The sequence below is a fragment of the Schistocerca serialis genome, chromosome 2 (assembly GCF_023864345.2).
Source record: "Schistocerca serialis cubense isolate TAMUIC-IGC-003099 chromosome 2, iqSchSeri2.2, whole genome shotgun sequence".
NCBI lineage: Eukaryota > Metazoa > Arthropoda > Insecta > Orthoptera > Acrididae > Schistocerca > Schistocerca serialis.
Window position 1 is genome coordinate 181116381 of NC_064639.1, and position 25144 is coordinate 181141524.

At 39.9% G+C, this 25144-nt stretch overlaps 1 protein-coding gene across 1 annotated transcript in view; it reads right to left on the minus strand.

Moving 5' to 3' along the window:
* LOC126456887 (probable ATP-dependent RNA helicase DDX46) overlaps positions 1 to 25144 on the minus strand; it is a 169110-nt gene that overhangs the window by 1176 nt on the left and 142790 nt on the right. The window contains exons 15-19 of the mRNA XM_050092717.1: positions 24172 to 24322; positions 18682 to 18793; positions 17725 to 17850; positions 8200 to 8366; positions 1066 to 1239 (exon numbers count right to left, since the gene is read on the minus strand). Of these exons, the coding sequence (XP_049948674.1) occupies positions 1066 to 1239; positions 8200 to 8366; positions 17725 to 17850; positions 18682 to 18793; positions 24172 to 24322 (730 nt within the window). The remainder of the gene's footprint in view (positions 1 to 1065; positions 1240 to 8199; positions 8367 to 17724; positions 17851 to 18681; positions 18794 to 24171; positions 24323 to 25144) is intronic.

A 25144-nucleotide genomic window follows, 5' to 3' on the forward strand; every position in this document is an offset into this window, starting at 1 on the left:
ATTTATTTATTTATTTGTTGCTTATTCAGCCTGACCAAATTAGGGCCTTAAGGCCTTCTCTTACATCTGACCAGGAACAACACACACAAAAAATACTATGTAGCAATCAAAATAATAATAATAATTTGCATTATTAACAAAATAATAAATGGTAATAACAACATTAATAATGAAGATAAAAAAGATAAAATAATGTGTGATATTAATTAGTTCTTGCATAACAAATTCAATGATGATTTGCATTATTAATAAAAATTAATAATTACAGATTCCATGATAAAGTGATGTGAACAACAGAGAAGAACTTGTCGTATTACCATCTGAAATACCAATTTTTGAGCAGCTGTTAAAGAAGTTTTAGGTACAAGAAATTTAAAGGTGAAGACAACTTGTATATGAAGAATGATAAGAAGAACGATAAGTAAATGTTCTTGGAAAGTAAAAATCAGCAACAGAGAATACAAAGAAACAAAATCAACAAGTCGAAATCTATAGGCAGGATGACAAATCCAGCATGACTCACTGTTAGACAGATGTTTTTATGTTTTTGCAAGAAGTATTATACGCTTGGTACACATTTCTACAATGCATTTTTAATGCTAAGTAATAAAAAATAAGTTAAAGTGATTCTCATATAATTACAAAGCAGCAAAAAAGAACAATTAGTGTGGTCGGTATAATGCACATGAGCTCACTGCCTAAAGTTCATGAACTAGGTAATTACAAACATATGCACTTCCAAACAGATTTCAATGCATTCTGAACCAAAGCATATCAGCTCTTTATTTCCACAAAAACTGAGATGGCCTACGTGCTTTTCTTGGTGCATAACAGTATATCACGACAACGGGAAAGGATAAAACACAAAAAATAATTCTGAGGCAATTTGCCAGAGGAAAAGCCTGTACATGGAATCCTGTTATTCAAGATTAGTGCAACAACAGCCAGCATCATCACAAATATTAGAACAGTACTATTACAACTGATAATTGCAAATGTTGTGTTATCTCACAAACTGAAGAACTTGAAGAACCATACTAACACACATGTACAGGGACAGTTTACCTTGGATGTGACTCTCCATCTTGCTTGTTGTGGGAAGTCATTAATTTCCAGTTCTTCTTCATACTTGCGGAATGTTTCAACTTGATCTTCATCACCTTTGTCATCTTCTTCTTTCGGCTGGTAATTCAGTTTCGTGTTCAGTTTGGCAGCCAGCTGTTCTGCTACAGTCTTGGCCTAATAAACAGTATATTAAAAGCAAGTATCAGACAGCAGCTTCGCAGAACTGAGTTTGTAGGCAGAAAATCAGAATAAGTAGCACTGAGGATGTTTAAAGAGGAAGAGGTGGCAGTTGTAAAACAGCAACTGGTGCACTCAATATAATGCTTACAAGTTAACTAGTTGTTCAGTGGTCTCTCAAGAGAATGAAATGCTAATGCATTGGCTTTTGACAAATGTCTGGAGCAACAAAGACTATTTCTTACAAAGCATTTTATTTAAATACAGCCCAAATCACAATTATTTTGTGTGAAAATTGGTAACATTTATATAAGAAAAAAGCAACTGGATGGACTGTCGACAAATAAAATCCAAATACTAATGTATAATTACTACAATGATTACCAAGATAAAGTATTAAGTACTAGCGAAAATATTTTAATGAATGAAGCAGTATAAAACACAAAAAAATAATTCTGAGGCAATTTGCCAGAGGAAAAGCCTGTACATGGAATCCTGCTATTCGAGATTAGTGCAACAACAGCCAGCATCATCACAAATATTAGAACAGTACTATTACAACTGATAATTGCACATGTTGTGTTATCTCACAAACTGATGAACTTGAAGAATCATACTAACACACATGTACAGAGACAGTTTACCTCGGATGTATAATTACGACAATGATTACCAAGATAAAGTATTAAGTACTAGCTAAAATATTTTAATGAATGAAGCAGTATAAATCAATGCATGGTCTTCTGAGGTGCACTCCCACAGAAAAATATAACTAAAATTGAACTATGGGAGGAAAATGCAGTGATCTTTTTTGTTAAACCAAACTTCAGTTAATTTTTCCTTTATTATCTAATGACAAACATCTAAAAGCAGTGTACTTTCACACTGAGAATCTTCATGAAACTTGTAGCATGTACTGAACAAGAATTGCTTGAATATTAATATGTGAATATTCTATCCTATAATTCTCAGGTTACAGTCATAGAAATTAAGTCCTATGTACAAAGGTCAGTAAGAGCACAAAGAGAATCTGCGCATGGATGATAAATAGATCTTTCATTCTGTGTACTACATCAAATAAAGTGTACAGACTTGCTAGTGCACCTCATACCACAGATCTACACATGCGGTGATTGTACGTAGCTGTGAAAGTGACCATGCCCACTGCAATTCACACAGATCGAAATGTGAGAAATAGTCGCGTGAAAAATTCAACACAGATTTGTCACATTCTATGGATAAGATGCCAATATGAAAGTTCACACTAACTGAACAATATGTGAACAAGTGTTCATGATGCTGAAACACGTCACTGTATAAACAAAGAAAAACTCCTGAACTGGCACATTTGGACTAGCACTCTTTCCAAAAGTCAAGGGACAATACTGTTGGTAACCATTCTGATAACGATGAGAACATTAAGGAAGGTGTCTTGGTTGAACATGATATAAAGGCAAGATGCGGTAGTTATTGGGAGATGAAGAGGCTTACTGAGCATAGATTAACATGGAGAGCTGCATCAAAAAGCCTGAATACTGAAAACAACAACAACAAGGTACCTGAAACATCTCACAGTAACAATAATCACAAGAAAAACCTCAGTGTTTCAGTTGACTATGTTGGGAAGGAAATGCATGGATGAGGCAAATTTAAACTCTTTATCTGTAATACTAGTAACAACTCTTTGTATGTAGGACAAAATACTTGTTTATTTTTTGAATGATTATTGTACAACTGTCAATAGTGTTTTTAGAAACTTAAAACATTAAAATCTGGGAAGCCTTGTACATATGGGCTCTAAAATGCATACCTTAAGAACCATGATCACTTCTTCATATTTAATGCAATGAAACAAATCTCTTCTAATGCAAGCTCTTTGCTTTCCGTATTTTTAGCAGGGGTTGTATGGACCAAAACAAGAAGAAAATGTCCACTAAACATGGGCTCTAAAGAGCATATCTTAGGAGCTATGAGCACTTAATAATCTTTGCTGCTGTGAAACATAGCTCTTCTACTGAACAAATGCTCATAGCTTTTATGGTATGCACTTTAGAGCCCATATTAATTACAATTTTTTTTTCTTGTTTTGATCCATACTCCTCTCAAAATATGGAAAGCAATGAGCTTGCATCAGAAATGATTTGTTTCACAGTATTAAAGATGATGAAGTGCTCATACCTTTTAAGGTATGTTTTCAGAGCCCATATTTACTAGACTTTTTTGCTTTGCATGATTGGTAGTTCCTGTAATATCATTGAACACTGACCGTTCCTCCTGGGAAACAACGTATGAGGTTCACTCAAATGAAACCTAGTCAGTGTGTCTACATTTGCCTTACACATAAGGTGGCACCACGTAACTGCAGGTATGGTGGCGCCATCTACTGGTAGAGAGACTGACACTTACTCACCGTTTGATATTGCCTACCACCAGTGTGGTTTCACACCGAAGAAAAGGTGGTCACACAAGTTATCGTCCACTACTGAACATGCAGGTGAGTAAGCAAGAACAACAAGGAGTGATTCAATTTTTGGTGGCGGAGGGAATTGGAGGCCGTGAAATGTATCGACGGATGAAGGCTGTGTATAGTGAGTACAGTCCGAGTTGTTCAATTGTTGTGGAATGGTGCAAACGATTCCTTGAGTGGCGCAAGTCACTGGAAGACAATGCACGTCCTGGACATGCTCATCGTGTCATCGCACCAGAAATGGTTGTGGAAGTGAATGTTTTAGTCTTGGACAACCGCAGAATCACCATGGACAAGATCCATCTGTTACTGGGTATTAGCATGTGCACTGCCTACACCATAATGCATCAACATTTGAACTTTCAAAACATCTGGGCATCCACTCCTCCACATCAAGCTTCAGATAGTTGGCAGGGGGGAAGACACGTTCGTGACGGTCCGTACACAATCAAAGCGTCAAGGTGGCTGACCTTGCTCCCAGCAGCAGATACACCAACAATGTAAACAGGCCAGTAAAGAGCAACGTATGCCTTGCATGCTCCTGTCCTGCCCTTATTGTTCCATTAACCGTGAACACTGACTGCCCCAAGTGCTGCGCTACCTGTCATAATTGCAACAAAAAAGTCACATTGCTTCAGTTTATAATGAAAAATTCAGCACAACGATCCTGATGCAGATATGGACATAAACACTGTATCGACTATTTCCGTAACGCCAAACAAGCTTTTCATTGATGTTATGGTTTTTTGTAAAGTTCTGCACATGCAAGTGGATATAAAAGCTGCAATAATCTTGTGAAATTCACAAACTTATATGGACTTGGGCACCTCTCTGCTTTTTCTCTCTGTCACAAAAGTTAGTAAATTACAATAAACAGAGTATTCCTATTCTCGGCCAATTCTCTGCCTCAGTGACCTACAAATCAGTAGCCCAGTCACATACATTTCTTGTTGTAAGTAACACATATTGGGAGAATCTTTTTGAATTAGATGCTTTTACGTTGTTTGGTTTTACCTCCTCAGATGAACTGAATTTAGTGCCTGAACAACCGTATACACAGTTAGAAACATTATGTTCTGAGTTTTCCTCTTTGTTGCCTTCTGGATGGGGGTGTGCAAACAATTTTCAAGCACACGTTACCATGAAAACTCTGCTCAGCCTCATTTTTTCTGGATCAGTCTGATTCCAGTGGCACCCAGAGAACAAGTCAAAGATGAATTAGATCGGCTCACGGAATCCGGCATTGTTTGGCCTATTGCATCAAGTGAATGGGCTAACCCTTGTTGTAGCAAAGAAACTGTCGGGCTGGATATGCCTCTGTGGCGATTTTAAAGTTTCTGTGAATGCACAATCTATAGTGGATACATACCCGATACCGCACCCAGATAAATTCTTTGCAAAGTTGTTACAAGGTTAATATTTCTCAAAAATAGATTTGTCAGATGTCTATTTAAAACTTCATTTAGATGAAGAGTCACAACTTATGTTAATTGTCAATACCCCTTTTGTATTGCACCAATACTTGTGATCGCCTTTTAGAGTTGCCACTGCTCCCACAATTTCTCAACATTTTTTTGAACAACTTACAGCATCTGTGCCAGGCTGACCAAATTATTTGCATGACATTGTAGTTTCCAGTGCCTCCACGGAGGAACAGTTACAAACTACCTGTACTCTTTTTTTTCTGTCCTCCAAGTGGCTGGGTTGAATTGTCATTTAGAAAATGTCAATTTTTTCAACCTTCTATTATTTATCTTGGGTTTGAAGTTTCTCACAAGGATCTCAAACCCCTGCATCAACATGTTTTTGCTACTGTGGCCCTCCCATGCCCTACAGTAGTCAAAGAACTTTGCATCCATTACACGCGTTGCTGTGCAAAGGGCCTCCATTTCACTGGTCACTGGCTTGTGAAACCGTGTTTTCCACCCTTAAGACCATGTTACAGTCTGCACCAACCAGGCCTACACTTGGTCCTTGCAGTGGACGTTTCACAGTGTGGGTAGGGGGTGGTAATGGCTCACAGATGTCCTGATGGCTCTGTGTGATCTATTGCTTATGCCTAAAAAATGCTGACTCCTACTCAAACTAGGTATTCTCAGATGGAAAAGGTTGCTTTGGCCATTGTATATCCTGTGAAGAAATTCCGTGCTTTTCACTATGGTACCAAATTCGATCCAGTCACCCGTCACAAGTCATTGGTTTCCTTATTCAGTCCTCCTGCGTCATTACCAGATAAAGTGGCACATCACATTTAACATTGGGCTCTTTTCATTTTGTGTTACAACTACGAGATTCATTTCCACCCTACAAATCAACGTGCAAATGCCGATGCTATTCATACAATATGGCTGACGGATTCATCACCTTCTGGTGTGTCCAACCCCCTATGTAATTATTACGCATTTCAACATCAATTCTCTGTAGTGGATGGTGTTCTGCTTTTAGACATGGAACATGTGACCCCTCTGGTAGTGATCCCCTCGGTGCTTATTTGGAGGTTCTCCATTTATTACAAGCAGATCATGGGGCTGTGACATGCACAACAGCGTTGGCCCGTCGAGACATGTTTTGGCCTCGCTTGGACAATGACATTATCTGGCAGGTTGCCTCCCATTCACAGAGTGCAGTGTACCGAGCAGCTCCACAAGCATCGTCATCTTGGCTGATGCTGTCACATGCATGGGACCATATATATGTCGATTTTGCTAGCCCCTTTCTCAATGTTTATTAGCTGTTGGTCGTTGACACATATTCTTATTTTCTGTATGTCATTCGTTGTGTTTCCACATCCACAACAGCTACAGGCACAGCCTTGTCCAAAATGTTTTCACTCATAAGCTCACCCATGATGTTAGTGTCCAACAATGGTCCACAATTTTCATCGCAAGAGTTTGCGGCATTTTGCTATTCTCGTGATGTACATCACATCCTCACCCACCATTCCAACCGCAATCTAACAGTGAGGCAGAGTGCCTAGTGTGAACATTAAAAACTCAGATGAAAAGGTATGTTGCCACTTCTTCATCCAACACTGCCTTAGATCAGTTCCTCTCATTGTACCATTTCATGCGGTTCTGCAAGAAGAGCCTGGCACATCTCCTCCACGGGTGTCAGCCGACAACGCTGCTACATCTCCTGTGCGCTCCAACTGGACATCAATCCATGCAGCCACCGCGTCTCTCATAGCCTGATGTGGCTGTCTAGGCACGTGGTTTTGGACATCGTCCTAAATGGATTCCAGCTGTCATCATCAGATGCCCTGGGTGGCGTCTCTGTGACATCCTCACAGAGGACAGTCTCTGCTCAAGGTAACACAATTAGCTTCACGTTCGCATGAATGGGCAGGCATCCCCTAATGTCACACCATTGCCTCTGAGCCCATCCATATGGGAGTCGGATCACCTGCTGCTGCCGGTTCTCCAATCCCATGCAGTTGAGGGCGTCCATCATCGGTGGCCAAACCAGCAGTTCTTCTATTGCTTCCGACACCATTGTCAGGAATTCCATCACCTGTTCTTGAGCAACTGCTGATACCAGTACCATTAGCACTGCAAGCACTATCACCAGAGCTGATGCCCGAAGTTGACATAGAAGCAGCCCCGAAGTCGACATATGGTTTGGCACGGGAAGGTGGGCACAGAAAGTTTCCGTGCCCAAAGCACTTCATCTTCATACCATATGCTCCTGTTGCAGCACGCCATCTCAGCCTGAGCACAGCAGACGAGGAGGACAGCATGGACATCTCAAGAATCTGTGACCTCCATAAGAGGGGAGGAATGCAGTGATACATGTGCGCACTTTCAAAAGACCGCAAGTGTGGCAGTGCTATGTCATCTGTAGACTGTAGAGGGTGCCTCAGACGTGTGTACACGTACGTACGTGTGCGTGTGTGTGTGTGTGTGACAAGAGAGAGAGAGAGAGAGAGAGAGAGAGATGACAGTCGGAGCCCACCTGGATCCCAGTCTCTCTAAGGCTGGCCGAACTCTGCTCGGCCTCAGTTCTCTACATGTATAGCTACAGCTCTTTGTGTACGTAATTGGTTCCTGTTTAATGTTGCTTAAATACCATGTTCAAGTTATTAATGCTTCAGTGAAATACAGTTGTGTTCAGTCTACTGGTCGTGTTGTACTAATTGTTGCTGGTAAGAACAGAATGCATATAATAAACATTCCTTCATACAAAAAATTTTATGGGTTGGCGTCTCTTTACAACAGTCATTAGTTATAAGGCAAAGATAACAAAAAATAAATTCAGCTGCAAGGATTTATAAAATATCATTTCACATTAATCGTACGGAACAAATAACAATCCAAAAACACAATCCAACATCATGGAAAGAGTAGAATAATCTATAATTACAAAGAAAGAGATGGGAGAAAGGGAGTTGGTGAAAGGCAGGTACACAGATATGAGAGAGAGAGAGAGAGAGAGAGAGAGAGAGAGAGAGTGTGTGTGGAGTGTGGGTGTGAGAGTGGCCCATGATGTATTACCGTGATAAGTGGCTGTGATCCACCTCCCTTCAGAATAGCTTCAGCAGCTTGTTGTGTGGCCCCCTTGGCCTCAGCTCCCAAGTTCTTAGCCATGTTGATGCGGGATGCTAATCTTCTAGCCAATTCCAACTTATCAGTTGCTGTGGGTCCCATTTGCCCAGGCAATACTGTGAAAAAGAGAAATTAATAAATGAACTGTTTACAGCTGTCAGATACTGAAAATAAGCAGATGAAATCACGTAAATGCATGAGCCAAGTAACACTAGAAGGACGCAGAGATGAAATGAATGTTAAACAATGTAACAGCAGAGGTTGAAAATATCGCTTCAGTTGTAAATTACTTTATTTTCACACGACTGGTTTCGGACTATTATAAGCCCATCCTCAGGTGTCGTACTGGAAATAGCAAAAGACGGGAGATAATTTTCACATGCCACAACACACACAAAAGCAAAAAAAAAAAAACAAATTTTTTTTCTAAAAGGTTTTAAAAACTTTTAAAGAACATTTTGAAATTGCCAGTTGGGCTAGGTGCTGTGAAACCTATGTCAATGCGCAATTGGCACCAGACAGTACTATGTACCACTGCCTGGGTAGGGAATATATACAAATTATATCACGACACTTACGCTGTGCTGTGGTCCCCCGAGTGCTGCATGTAGCAGGCACAGTGTGCTGCCTATGAGCACAGAATAGGGAGTAGCGGATGTGAACGAGGAGGCAAATTGGTAAACCAGTGTGGCAAAAGTGCTGCCATCTATTGACGGAGAGAAGAACACGGGACCACTAGCCCAGCCATTCACAATTTGAATTTATTGATTTACATTTAAAATGAAGGAAAAGCAAAAAATTACGTAAAAAATACATGATACAAGTTAAAAGTGCATTATGCGTAGTAAAGGAGCGTATTGAACAGGTCGGTCCAGAACAGTGGTAAAAATGAGTGGAAGGTGCGATATAAAATTATTATATAAACCATAAAGCACAATGAAACTTTACAGTCATCAGTTAAAAGAACATGCACATGTGTCATCAGTTAAAAGAACATGCACATGTGCCACTCCTATTTACAAGCTCTCGTTACTGATCAACGAGGGAAGTAGGAAACCTTACAGTCTATACTGTCAGAAAGTAATATGCCAATTAATAGCTAGCAGTGATAGTATTAAAAGGACACATTAAAAGTGGGGTCAATTTAAAACTGCTAACCAACAGCCGACAATTAATTACATTAGATAAGACCTGAGATGCACTTTACATCATGAAAGGTAAATTTTTAATTAGTGGGGGCACAGATAATGCCACAGTACTATAATGTGCCATAGTCGTCGGATGAAATGAAAACATGCAACATTTATTAAGAGAGGACAATTTTACAGCTATATAAAATGAACTTGGTGGACCTTGCGGACCTCACTAAAGAAAACAGGCATATGACGTACATTCGTTTAGCCTATTGAAGGCCATAAAAAAAACACTGACCTGATTAAAAATAGTATACATGTATGGCGTACAGTAATCAGAGACCAGAAAGAGAAGGAAATGAGGCTGGATGCTGCTTCAGGAAATAAAAGTTATTCAGCAGGACTGCATGCTTATGCACAGTTTGCTCATTCAAAATGCCAGACGGATCACAGCAAATGCTGCGGATGATTTCTATTTCTTCTAAAATGTTTAAAACCAAGCCCTTACACTGAATATGTATAATCCTGCAACTTGTGTTTATATCTGAAATGGAATGGTTATGATCCTTCAGGTGGTTGGTGAGAGCGGATTTGGAATTGCTAAGATCCTGATGCTCTATGAAGCGTATGCTAAAGGAACGGCCAGTTTGGCCTATGTATGCGGAAGGGCACTCACTAAACTGGATGCGATAGATGCCCGATTGTGCGTAGCAGTTGTCTTCTCTTGTTTCGTGGTGCTTCAATAGGTGCCTGACCTTATGCAGGGTGTAGAAGGCGGGTATAGCCCCCCCCCTCCCCCCCTTCCTAAGCCATTTACCAATCCTGTCAGATATAACACCTACATATGGGATCCTGCAAAAATGTTTTTAGAGTTATCATTATTAGTAGATGACAGGGTAATCCCTTACAGATCGTTGGAAGCGCCTTTTGATTGCATTTGCTGATGAAGAACATCAACAACATTTGGCTGGTAGCCATTAGCATGTGCTATGAATTTAATGGTATCCAACTTGCACTGGTAATGTTCTTTTGAGAGAGGGACTCGGGCCGCATGGTAAAGCATAGCATGAAGAGCTGCCATATTTTGCTGCTTTGGGTGAACTGAAGAGCAATGAATAATAGAACTAGTCATAGTTGATTTTCTAAATATGTTGAAGTGTACATTACTGTTCTGTAACAAAATTTCCAGATATAAAAATGGGAGTGTAAAGCCAGAGTGGTATTCTATAGTACACTGAATCTTGGGGGGTATTTTATTAAAGTAATGTTGAAAAAGTTGCAGCTGGGTGTCGGTCCCATTATATAAAAGTATGATGTCATCGACGTATCTTTTGTAGCATACTACTCTTTGAAGATGTTGTGGGTGGGTTGAAAAAAACTGATGTTCAATGAGATTGATGTAAACATTAGCTATTATACTGGCAATGGGAGATCCCACGGCTACCCCACCAGTTTGCCCGTGTATGGTGTCTTTAAAGACGAAGTAATTATGGTCCAGGACAATTCTGAGGAAATGAAGGAATTCATTAATTTTTGTGAATCTAGACAAGAGAACATCCGTAAGTTGGATTCAATAATAGGAATCACCTCTTTAAAGGGAATATTCGTGTACATGCTTACGATGTCGAGACTTGCTAGATTCATATCACTGGTTTCAGTTACATGTTTGAGATGTGTAATTAACTCCTCTCTGTCCTTGATGGCATGATCATCATGGAACAAATAATGCTTACTGAGGAAACTTTGCAATTCCTTAGCCAATAAGTAATCTGGGGCATTAATAGTGTTGATGATTGGCCTTAGAGGGACCGGTGGCTTATGAAGTTCCACGATGTCCCTGAAAGTCGGCGTCCTCGGATACATCGGTATTAAAGTTTTTTTAAGAAATGGGGTGAATAACGCATCTGTTTCTTTAAGTGCCTTCTTAATTGGCATATTACTCTCTGACAGTATAGAGTGTAAGGTTTTGCTGCCTTCCTTGTTGATCAGTAACAAAAGCTTGTAAATAGGAGTGGCACATGTGCATGTTCTTTTAACTGATGACTGTGGCGCGTTGTTCCACATTGCCACTTATATATCCCCACTAAATTTAAAACTTGTTTGCCACTCATGTAAAACGAAAGTTTCATTGCACTTTACAGTTTATATAATAATTTTATATTGCACCTTCCACTAATTTTTACCACAGTTCTGGACTGACCTGTTCAATATGCTCCTTTACTATGCATAATGCACTTATAACTTATATCGTGTATTTTTTATGTAATTTTTTTGTTTTTCCTTCATTTTAAATGTAAACCACTAAATTGAAATTGTGAATGGCTGGGCTAGTGGCTCGGTGTACTTCTCTCCATCAACAGATGGCAGCACTTTTGCCACTATGGTTTCCAATTTGCCTCCTCGTTTGCATCCGCTACACCCTGGTCTGCGCTCACAGGCAGCACACTGCACCCGCTACATGCGGTGCTCTGGGACCACAGCACAGCATAAGTGTCATGATATTATTTGTATATATTCCCTACCGAAGCAGTCATCCGTGGTACTGTCTGGTGCCACTTGCGCATTGACATAGGTTTCACAGCTACGAGCCCGGCCAGTGACTTCAAAATGTTTTTGAAATGTTTTTTAGGAGCTTTTAAAAAATTCTATGAAAAAATTTGTTTTTTGTTTTTGTGTGTGTTGCAGCGTGTGAAAATTATCTCCTGTCTTTTGCTATTTCCAGTATGGCACCTGAGGACGGGCTTATAACAATCTGAAACCGGCTGTGTGAAAATAAAGTAATTTACAACTGAAGTGCGGTTCCAACCTCTGCTATAACACTCAGTTGTGGATGTTCTTCCAACAGGATTGTTTGTTAAATGTAACATAATATAAAGTAGGTATATAATGCACCATAAAGCAAAACACAGCTAAATGGCAGTGGTTTCCAACTAGTAAACATGGAAAAAGAATATTTGTAATGGCAAATAACACATGTACTGTTCTGCACACTTATTTTACTTTCCCCCTCTCACTTGTCTCTTTGTTGACTATCACCGTCAGGTATATTTTATAAATAAACTGGAAGCCATCTTGATCACATAAATTTTTTAATGTGGTGACCAGTTTCGATCTTATTATAAGATCATCTTCAGACCTACAATGAACAAGAATCATTATAAATATATAAAGGACGAAATCATATATTGATAAAACAGTAAACAATGTTGATGTTGTTGTTGTTGTGGTCTTCAGTCCTGAGACTGGTTTGATGCAGCTCTCCATGTTACTCTATCCTGTGCAAGCTTTTTCATCTCCCAGTACCTACTGCAACCTACATCCTTCTGAATCTGCTTAGTGTATTCATCTCTTGGTCTCCCTCTACGATTTTTACCCTCCACGCTGCTCTCCAATACTAAATTGGTGATCCCTTGATGCCTCAGAATATGTCCTACCAACCGATCCCTTCTTCTGGTCAAGTTGTGCCACAAACTTCTCTTCTCCCCAATCCTATTCAATACTTCCTCATTAGTTACGTGATCTACCCATCTAATCTTCAGCATTCTTCTGTAGCACCACATTTCGAAAGCTTCTATTCTCTTCTTGTCCAAACTGGTTATCGTCCATGTTTCACTTCCATACATGGCTACACTCCATACGAATACTTTCAGAAATGACTTCCTGACACTTAAATCAATACTGGATGTTAACAAATTTCTCTTCTTCAGAAACACTTTCCTTGCCATTGCCAGCCTACATTTTATATCCTCTCTACTTCGACCATCATCAGTTATTTTGCTCCCCAAATAGCAAAACTCCTTTACTACTTTAAGTGCCTCATTTCCTAATCTAATTCCCTCAGCATCACCTGACTTAATTAGACTACATTCCATTATCCTTGTTTTGCTTTTGTTGATGTTCATCTTATATCCTCCTTTCAAGACACTGTCCATTCCATTCAACTGCTCTTCCAAGTCCTTTGCTGTCTCTGACAGAATTACAATGTCATCGGCAAACCTCAAAGTTTTTATTTCTTCTCCATGAATTTTAATACCTACTCCGAATTTTTCTTTTGTTTCCTTTATTGCTTGCTCAATATACAGATTGAACAACATCGGGGAGAGGCTACAACCCTGTCTTACTCCCTTCCCAACCACTGCTTCCCTTTCATGTCCCTCGACTCTTATAACTGCCATCTGGTTTCTGTACAAATTGTAAATAGCCTTTCGCTCCCTGTATTTTACCCCTGCCACCTTTAGAATTTGAAAGAGAGTATTCCAGTCAACATTGTCAAAAGCTTTCTCTAAGTCTACAAATGCTAGAAACGTAGGTTTGCCTTTCCTTAATCTTTCTTCTAAGATAAGTCGTAAGGTCAGTATTGCCTCACGTGTTCCAATGTTTCTACGGAATCCAAACTGATCTTCCCCGAGGTTGGCCTCTACCAGTTTTTCCATTCGTCTGTAAAGAATTCGTGTTAGTATTTTGCAGCTGTGACTTATTAAGCTGATAGTTCGGTAATTTTCACATCTGTCAGCACCTGCTTTCTTTGGGATTGGAATTATTATATTCTTCTTGAAGTCTGAGGGTATTTCGCCTGTTTCATACATCTTGCTCACCAGATGGTAGAGTTTTGTCAGGACTGGCTCTCCCACGGCCGTCAGTAGTTCCAATGGAATATTGTCTACTCCAGGGGCCTTGTTTCGACTCAGGTCTTTCAGTGCTCTGTCAAACTCTTCACGCAGTATCATATCTCCCATTTCATCTTCATCTACATCCTCTTCCATTTCCATAATATTGTCCTCAAGTGCATTGCCCTTGTATAGGCCCTCTATATACTCCTTCCACCTTTCTGCTTTCCCTTCTTTGCCTAGAACTGGGTTTCCATCTGAGCTCTTGATATTCATACAAGTCGTTCTCTTATCTCCAAAGGTCTCTTTAATTTTCCTGTAGGCGGTATCTATCTTACCCCTAGTGAGATAGGCCTCTACATCCTTACATTTGTCCTCTAGCCATCCCTGCTTAGCCATTTTGCACTTCCTGTCGATCTCATTTTTGAGACGTTTGTATTCCTTTTTGCCTGTTTCACTTACTGCATTTTTATATTTCCTCCTTTCATCAATTAAATTCAATATTTCTTCTGTTACCCAAGGATTTCTACTAGCCCTCGTCTTTTTACCTACTTGATCCTCTGCTGCCTTCACTACTTCATCCCTCAAAGCTACCCATTCTTCTTCTACTGTATTTACTTCCCCCATTCCTGTCAATTGCTCCCTTATGCTCTCCCTGAATCTCTGTACAACCTCCGGTTCTTTTAGTTTATCCAGGTCCCATCTCCTTAAATTCCCACCTTTTTGCAGCTTCTTCAGTTTTAATCTACAGGTCATAACCAATAGATTGTGGTCAGAGTCCACATCTGCCCCTGGAAATGTCTTACAATTTAAAACCTGGTTCCTAAATCTCTGTCTTACCATTATATAATCTATCTGATACCTTTTAGTATCTCCAGGGTTCTTCCATGTATACAACCTTCTTTCATGATTCTTAAACCAAGTGTTAGTTATGATTATGTTGTGCTCTGTGCAAAATTCTACCAGGCGGCTTCCTCTTTCATTTCTGTCCCCCAATCCATATTCACCTACTATGTTTCCTTCTCTCCCTTTTCCTACACTCGAATTCCAGTCACCCATGACTATTAAATTTTCATCTCCCTTCACAATCTGAATAATTTCTTTTATTTCATCATACATTTCTTCAATTTCTTCGTCATCTGCAGAGCTAGTTGGCATATAAACTTGTACTACTGTAGTAGGTGTGGGCTTCGTATCTATCTTGGCCACAATAATGCGTTCACTATGCTGTTTGTAGTAGCTTACCCGCATTCCTATTTTCCTATTCATTATTAAACCTACTCCTGCATTACCCCTATTTGATTTTGTGTTTATAACCCTGTATTCACCTGACCAGAAGTCTTGTTCCTCCTGCCACCGAACTTCACTAATTCCCACTATATCTAACTTCAACCTATCCATTTCCCTTTTTAAATTTTCTAACCTACCTGCCCGATTAAGGGATCTGACATTCCACGCTCCGATCCGTAGAACGCCGGTTTTCTTTCTCCTGATAACGACATCCTCTTGAGTAGTCCCCGCCCGGAGATCCGAATGGGGGACTATTTTACCTCCGGAATATTTTACCCAAGAGGACGCCATCATCATGTAATCATACAGATAAGCTGCATGTCCTCGGGAGAAATTACGGCTGTAGTTTCCCCTTGCTTTCAGCCGTTCGCAGTACCAGCACAGCAAGGCCGTTTTGGTTATTGTTACAAGGCCAGATCAGTCAATCATCCAGACTGTTGCCCTTGCAACTACTGAAAAGGCTGCTGCCCCTCTTCAGGAACCACACGTTTGTCTGGCCTTTCAACAGATACCCCTCCGTTGTGGTTGCACCTACGGTACGGCTATCTGTATCGCTGAGGCACGCAAGCCTCCCCACCAACGGCAAGGTCCATGGTTCATGGGGGGAACAATGTTGATATACCACAGATATCTGCTGGAGGCAGTGGCGAATGGCAACCCTCTTGCTTGTGGCTGGTGGTATACGTAACGTGAGAGACACCAGCTGCTAATTAAATAATTGAAGCCCCGCCCTCCGTCTTCGACATTATGTCTTGGATAGCCAACCACATAAGTTGCATTTCTGCCGCTTAAGAAAGTAATGTGGTAGTTACAATTAAGTCATTATTACCATCTACAGAACTTATAAAACAAGTTAAAATCTTATAGCTTATCAAATATAGTGTGAAAAAGATAATTACTGCAACATAAATAGTGTGGCCCTCTATCATGTACTGTTATCGACCAAAGCAAAGATTATAACAAGGATACCACTTGAGTAACCATGGCTACCCACTCGTCTTACTAGGGCTAAAGAGGCTGTCTACGGGGAAGGCGTCCTGGTCGCTTTAAGGTTGTCAGGGAGACCCAACGAAGGTTGATCAATACATGATATGGGTAAGTGGTATGGGCATGAGTTACTGTTACCATTAAAATATTAATTAAAAGACACCTCATCAAAATAAATGTTACATCTAGAATGCGACGTCAGTAGTGGAATGTTACAGAAATTTATGAAGCAAGAGCTATATTACCATTATGGCCGTTGGTCTGCATAGAATGCAACGTGATACCTATCATGAGTGTAAAATTAATGACATTATGCCAATAAAGAATAGATAAAACCACTGTCTGGAAGGTCATGTCATGGGTGGACAAAATAATGTCTGTGGTAACCATAATGTTATATTAAAATATAGTGTTAACAAATATACCAATAACCACTGGCATAGCAGGGTAAGGGAAAAAACATCCCTCGTCAAATAGTAAAACACAGATAAGTGACATATAGCGTATATAAGGCAAGAAAATTGATGGTGCACACACGCACTTAATCCAGCATAATATATGGTGAAACAACAGTCACCAATTAATATAGTACACAAAATATAAAGCATGATAATGTGATACTAAACATATTGAAGAGCAGAGGCACATTCGTCTGACGTAATGTCTATCCATATGATATGATAAAATACAATAGTTATGAACAAATGTGGTACGCAGTAGTGTAACAAACACAATTGGCAATAATTGTGTAGTAAGAAACTATTAAAAGGAATCGTTACAGCAGATATATGGATATCGTGACATCTATACTCATCCAGACTAATGGAACATCGTGAAATGTGAAGTATTTTAGAATTGGTCAATAACAGTACATGATAGAGGACCACACTATTTATATCACAGTAATTACCTTTTTCACACTACATTTTATAAGCTATAAGATTTTAACTTGTTTTATAAGTTCTATAGATGGTAGTAATGACTTAATTGCAACTACCACATTATTTTCTTAAGCGGCAGAAATGCAAATTATGTGATTGGCTAGCCATGACATTATGCTGGAGACGGTGGGTGGGGATTCAAGTATTTAATTAGCAGCTGGTGTATCTCACGTTGCATTACACCACCAGCCACAAGCAAGAGGGTTGCCATGCATCACCACCTCCAGCAGATATCTATGGTATATCAGCGTTGTTTACTGTTTTATCAATATACGATTTCGTCCTTTATAAGGATTCTTGTAAATTGTAGGTCTGAAGATGATCTTATAATAAGATTGAAACCAGTCACCACAATAAAAAATTTATGTGATCAAGACTGCTTCCAGTTTATTTATAATAATTATAAATTGCTGTTTAATATAATAAGAACTATGTTCTTTAAAATGTTGAACATTATATTTTAAGTCACAGAAGAAGAGAGTAATCTGAAAAGAAGGAACAAAATCAGTAACCCACCTCCAGCCCCTGGAGTTACACCAATTGGGGCTTTAATTTCTTTGACAGTTCTCTTGGGTGCAAGCATATTTTCTATTTGCTGATCGATATCATTCTCCAAATCTTCATCATCAGAATCCTGCAGACCTAGAACATAAACCAAACATAGAATTAATAATGCTCCAAGAATTGCTGCTACAACTTACACAAATACAGCCACTTAATATCATGATATCAACGAGAATATTTTTCTATGAATATAATAGAGGGAAACATTCCACGTGGGAAAAATATATCTAAAAACAAAGATGATGTGACTTCCCAAACGAAAGTGCTGGCACGTCGATAGACACACAAACACACATAAATATACACACAAAATTCTAGCTTTCGCAACCAACGGTTGCTTTGTCAGGAAAGAGGGAAGGAGAGGGAAAGACGAAAGGATGTGCGTTTTAAAGGAGAGGGTAAGGAGTCATTCCAATCCCGGGAGCGGAAAGACTTACCTTAGGGGAAAAAAGGACGGGTATACACTCGCGCACACACACACATATCCATCCACACATATACAGACACAAGCAGACATATGAATATGTGTGGATGGATATGTGTGTGTGTGCGAGTGTATACCCGTCCTTTTTTCCCCCTAAGGTAAGTCTTTCCGCTCCCGGGATTGGAATGACTCCTTACCCTCTCCTTTAAAACCCACATCCTTTCATCTTTCCCTCTCCTTCCCTCTTTCCTGATAAAGCAACCGTTGGTTGCGAAAGCTAGAATTTTGTGTGTATATTTGTGTTTGTTTGTGTGTCTATCGACGTGCCAGCGCCTTCGTTTGGTAAGTCACATCATCTTTGTTTTTAGAATATCTTTCTACATTGATACAGACTGATTTATTTAGATCTGGTTAGAACACAATATTTCCACTGATAATGAGGACTGTTGAGATCAAAACATTTATAATGAGAATAAACTACTTACCCAGTGCTGCTTTTTGGAATTTCTTTTTTTCACTGACCAGCTGGGCTTCTGCCTCATCAAATTTGAAGCCTTTTCCACTGAATCCACCACCTGTGTGTACTTTTTTGCCCTCCTGGAACAGCAAACATTTCTTACAGCAAATTGCAGGTAACTCACATAGAAACAGAACAAAAGCCAATACATGTACAAGTTAGACACACTTGCTGGGTAATCAGACCAGGCTTCAGGAAAGGGAGACTGTGTGCTGAGCTGATTGATATTAAGGATACTTCAAAGTACCGACAAATTTGTCACCTTTTTCAACTGTAAGGACAAACATAACATTCTGCACACTTCAGAAGAGCTTAGGGCAGACAGGAAGGCTACAGAACAAATCTGCCACACTCTCACAGACACGACAGCTTGAGTGGATTTGTTATTCTTAGTGAAATATCTGAGCCTTCTGAAGAACATAAAGGAGTTTGTCAAGGAGACGGCATGTCCCTGCTTCTATTTAACACAGTGTTAGACAAAGTCATCAGAGAATGGGCAAAAGAGATTGAGGGAATAAACATTGGAACCTGGGGACAGAGAATCGAAGCAAAGTGCCTGGCTTTTGCTGATGATCTTGCTATCTTCACTGAGACTAGTGAAGAAACCAAATCTGCCATAGAGAAGTTACACAAGATAGCATCCAGTTTTAGATGTTCCATGCTATTCTTAAAACATTTGAGATGAATATTGTGACAACCTTTCACAAGGCATGGCTATTTTCTTTGCCTTTGTCAAGTCCAATTTTGGGGTGATCAGAGGCGTCCGATTCCACCCGTCGGGTTTGACCCGTGACGTAAGGCTGTTGTGGTGTGTGACGTCACGACTGCACAAAGTTTAGTTTGTGAGTGTCGCGTGTTTGTAGATCTATTGTTGTGCTGTCTGTGGTGCTCTCTGGTGGTGTGTTTGTGAGTTGTGCCTTTGGTTTTGTTAGTGGTTTAGTGTGCGTTTGTGATGTGTTTGTAGGTGGTGTACAGTTGTGGTTGGTGGTGCTCTCTGGTGGTGTTTGTGGGTTGTGTGTTGTGTGTCGTATTGGGTTCATCTGAGTTGTTGACGTTGATGGGTTTTGTGCCGGTGATTACTGACTGTATAGGGGAACATTTTCCAGTGGGTTGCTGGTTTAGTTTTTGGTTTTTTTAAACTAATGTAGTGTAGTGTTTGGTTTGTTGTGTCTGAATTATTTAGATTATTTTTATTATGTTGTTGTTAGGAATGGATATGACCACCAAAATCAACAGTTTTCGGTTGTGGGGCATGATGGGCAACAGTTCAATGTTGCTTATCAAATTCCTTCAGCTTTTTGGTCTGCTGGCCGAGTTGGTGAAGTGTGCTGTATGTGGGGAAAATATGATGCTAACGAAAGTTCCAGCATCACGGACCAGGGATGGCTACATGTGGAGGTGCTGGTGTGATAACGTTTGGCACTCCATACACGCGAGTATCTGGTTCGAAAAGTCTAGGTTGGGCATGCGTGAAATTGTCTTGATGAGTTATAATTTTTGTTATTAGTCCTCTCACAGTTTTTGTGCACATGAGGTGTGTGCGAGTGAGTGGACAGTTCTTGACTGGTATCCTTTTTGTCGTGAGGTTTGTTCCGAATATATTAATTACAGGGGTGAGTTGGGTGGGCCTGGAGTAATTGTTGAGGTTGACGAGTCGCAGTTTGGTAGTAGGAAGTATGGGAGGGGTAAGCCTGTGGTAGGGTTATGGGGGTGGGGGGGGGGGGGGGGGGGGGGGGAGCTGTGGTACCGGGGTCTGGGTATTCTGAATGTGTTTTTAGGGTTGTTGAACGGTGTACAAAGAGGGTGTTAGTGGGGTTGATTCAGGAGTGTGTAGAACAGGGGAGCACTGTAGTTTCTGATGGGTTTGCTTCTTATAGTGGGTTGGGTCAGGAGGGTTACCATTACTTAGTAGTTAAACACAACATTGAGTTTAAGAAGTATCAAAGTGGGGCCTGTACAAATACTACAGAGGGGTTTGAGGGGCTGTTAAGCCGAGGCACTCTTCCAACTTTCAGGGTCATTTAGATGAGTACTGTTGGCGGAAGAGCGTCCCTGAGGGTTATTGTATTTTTAGGGTTCTCTTAAGGGCTGTTAGTAAGATGTACAGGCCAAAGGTTGTGGGTTAGTTAGGTTTGGGGGGGGGGGGGGTAGGCTGCGGCTCCGGGGTGGGGGGTTGTTTGGGGAGGTGGGCGGGTGGGGGTGGTTGTGGATTTTTGATTTTGTTATAGTTTTTTTAGTTGTACCTTTCTTTATGTGTTTCTTTGGTTTTGATTTTTGGGGTGGGGGTGGGGGGTTGGGAATTTTATTTGGTTGTTTATTCTGTTGGTGTGTGTGTGGGTGTGTGTGTGTGTGTGTGTGTTTTCTTGTGAGTTGCTTGGTTTTTCGTTAATTTTTTTGTCTGGTTAGAGGATTTGTGGATTATGTGTGTGGGTGGGGGGGGGGGGGAGGGGGTTTTGTTGCTGGTATTGGTGAGTTGGTTTTGTGAGCTGTTGATCTGTGAAGGTGAATTGGAGTATTCGATTCCAATGGGTGGTTGTAGTTGTGGGTGGTTTGGTATTGTGAGTTGTTGTTGACTCACATGTAGGTCGTGGGAAGAGTTCAATTCCGATTTTGTTGTCGTCAGTGTTTTTTTTGAGGGTGCAGTGACTGTGGAGGCGCTTGAAGTTTTGGGTTGTATGTATTGGTATCGGGAGTTTCTGTTGAACTATATAGGTCAAGGGAAGAGTTCAATTATGATTTTGTTGCTGTCGATGTTTTTTTTGAGGTACCATATTTACTCGAATCTAAGCCGCACTCGAATCTAAGCCGCACCTGCGAAATGAGACTCAAAATAAGGAAAAAATTTTCCCGAATCTAAGCCGCACCTGAAATTTGAGACTCAAAATTCCAAGGGAGAGAAGAGTTTTAGGTCGCACATCCAAATCGAAACAAAGTTGGTCCATTGTAATACAGTTTAGGTCGAATGAATGACGATACAGCTACAGTAGTTTGGTTAGAGTTTTAAGCTTAGCAGTTAAGCTTTACCATGTAGCCATTGCTATGCGTCAGGTGCTCCGTCCGTATTTATATGGATACCATTCCTTTATCACGTGCTTCGTCTGGTTTGAATTGATTGCTTATTTTTCTTTGATCTGGCAAGTGCCATTCTCTTTGTTATAGGTGTTCACGTCATTCTAAGCTGAAAATGCATTACTGTACTGTGTCATGCATTGTTTGTCGCATTCTGATAATGAGTGTTTACGACCTGCCGCCGCTCGCGGCATGGCTTGCTTTTGTGCGCGCAACCGCCGCTTAAAAAAAAAAAAAAAAAGGGAATAGTCTCATTAGCAGAACAATGGCAAGAGACTGCTTGCTATTTGCTGTTACTTACACTGGTGCTTTCTTTGATAATGATCAACAAGAACCAAATAATGGACTGTGTATGATAGAAGATGTTCTGAACGAGAGTTTAGCGAAAATTTTTCTCCGGTTGAAAATCTTTGCAGACGCCTCTGTAGTACATAACATTCTGTACAGAAATTAGTCATCTTAGATTTAAAAATCTTGTAAATTGCCGTGCTTCATTTCTGACTGTATCACAATTAGGCATAAGAACAATACGAATATAAACATGACATGATATGTATATTATTCCGCGTTTGCTGTTGTCTCACTCTAGTTTCGTAGTTTATTAGGCAGACAGGATTTAAATGAGATAGCAGCAAACACAAAAGAATACATGGCAAAATGTTTATATTCGTATTATTCTTATGGTGAAGAGAATACTGCATATGATTCACAATTCATAAAACTTCTTATTAGCAATGATCTCTTGTCCCAGGTAGGAAAAAATTCAGACAAACAATCTTGCCAGTCGGATTTTCGTAGTACGCTGAAATGCTGCTACATTCGAATATGAACAATACAGAATTTGTATTTACTTCGTTGGATAATGTATGAAAATGCAGTGGTCGAAACTCGGGGCGGTGAAAAAAGCTCGGCTTCCACTTTTTTTTTTTTTTTTACTGACGCAGGGGTTTTGTCGCCAGTATTTATCTTTGTGCCTGGAAAGCATACCTGTGTAGCGCTACATAATTCGACGGAAGAAGTTAGTTGTGGCGGCACCTACCAACATTTTTCAGGACTGCCGCTTACTTTGCACTCGATTCTAAGCCGCAGGCGGGTTTCTGGATTACAAAAACTGGAAAAAAAGTGCAGCTTAGATTCGAGTAAATACGGTAGCAGTGGCTGCGGAGGTGGTTGTAGTTTTAGGTTGTATGAATTGGTATCGGTAGTTTCTGTTGAGCTATTTAGGTCAATGGAAGTGATCACTTCCAGTGGATATGGGTTTTAGTCGATTTTGGGAAGGTTGTGGTTGTTTTATTTTCTCGTTTGGTCTAGTGGCATGTGTTTATTTTTAGTTTGTCCCCAAACAAAAAACCCCAATTTCCCCTGCTTGTCCCGTTATTTTCATTATATTTTTGGAGGAATATGTGTTTGATTGTTTTTCGAGCTATTTTCGTGTTTGTTGTCATGTTTACATAATGACGTCATTGGCATGATATGGGAGCTGTTGTGAATTGTTATTTGCGCCATATTGGTGAAGTCATGGGTCAAAGCAAATGGGTGGAATTGGACGCTTCCGTGAACCCCAATTTTGTGCTCCATCTCTAATTGACTATGCATGATATGACACAACATTCTTATTTTTTCTTCTTAACTGCAAAATGCAGTATCTTTGCAACCGTAACATGAGAAGAAGATCACGAATGAACAGCAGTAGAAAATATTTTCCTATGGCCCTCTCACAACAGCCACTAGGCAACCACATCAAGTGATTTAGGGAAATTATGAAAAACCTTAACTTGGACTCTGATTTAAACTCCCCCTTTTCCTGAATACAATCCAGAGCTTTAATAAGTGTGTCATCTTGTTTGGTTTGGGAGTCTGTAGTTTCTGTCAAGATGATGATGCTGATGCATGCCAACATCGGATGTATTTGCAAAAATGTTTAGTGACAAACTAGCATCTTAGTGAATGAAAGCACGAGACACACTACTCTGTTTTATAGTCACAGAGGGGGAAGTGTATGTCTAAAATGAAAATTTCAGACACCCCTGTCATATTGGTCATTTGTTAATGTATTTATATTTATTATTCTCCTGCCCTATCCTTGAAATAAACACAGGGAAGCATTTACTTTTAAGGACAGCTAAAACATCTTAAACACAGCACATGGGACTAAGTCAAAACACAGATACCAATGAACACAATAAGAGACTGGTTGACTGAATTACCTCAAATTAAAAAATAAAGAGCTGTAAACAGACCCGGTCATAGGAGAAAAATATATGAAAAAGAAAAAGATTGTCATAATGTTAGTACAGTTAACCCCCCTAATCAGCCTCAGCTATTACAGTCCACAAGCCTACTTTAATACTAAGCTCTGCAGTTACTTATTTTTATAAACTATACTTACGGCAGCTTGTCTAGCTCTGTATCTGTCCCACAATATCCGTAATGGGTCAGGCACAGGGACCTGAGACAATTCAAATGCACGAATTATGTCACCGGCATTGCGTTCCTGTTCTGGTGTTATGAATGTGTATGCATAACCTTTATTACCAGCTCTGTAAAACAAAAATTCATGGTTACTCAAGTATTATACAGCTTCTCTCCTGTAATAAGTAAAGCAATGTGGAACAAATACATGACAAAGATAACTGGTTGGTACTATCACACTCCGTGTTTCCCACATTACGAAATTGTACGCAAATGTTAAACGAAAGTAATTATAATTTGAGTAACATCATTTTGGCAATTAAATTGCACCACAAACAACAAAACACCAAGAAATTATAGACTCATTTTGTGTAATGAATACAGTAAGCATTGGAAGAAACAATTCAAAATCCCTATCAAACAACATCAAAAGCTGTAATTCATACCAGTTCACAGTTAAATATTATTGCTGCCTGAGAATCTGATGCTGATATAAAGTCCTTCTGTTGTGGACACTGAAACAGTATGCTTTTCCATAAGAATTAGGTAGCTGATTTCAAATATACTCTTTAGCAATTAAATAGCTGTTATGCTGAAGACAATGGGCTCCTGCTGACAAAAAAAATAGAACAATTCAATGTATCATGTGACCAGTGCCAGATAACGGGTACCCCCAGTGTACTCCAGCTCTGAGGTTGAGCAGGCACTGAGCTTCTCATATGCATTATATCAAGAGTATAGGATAAGTACCTAGTTTCAGGAAAAGCTGGCACCACTGGGGAAAAAAGGAAGAACAAGTTATATGTTTAACATTATTTTCCAAAGAAATCATCCTGGCATTTGCCAAAAGTAATTTAGGAAAAGCAGAAAAAAATCTTAAAATTAAAATGGATGGATAGAAATTTAAACCCAACTTCTCTCAAGTGTGGCTCCAGTGTTTCATTCACAGT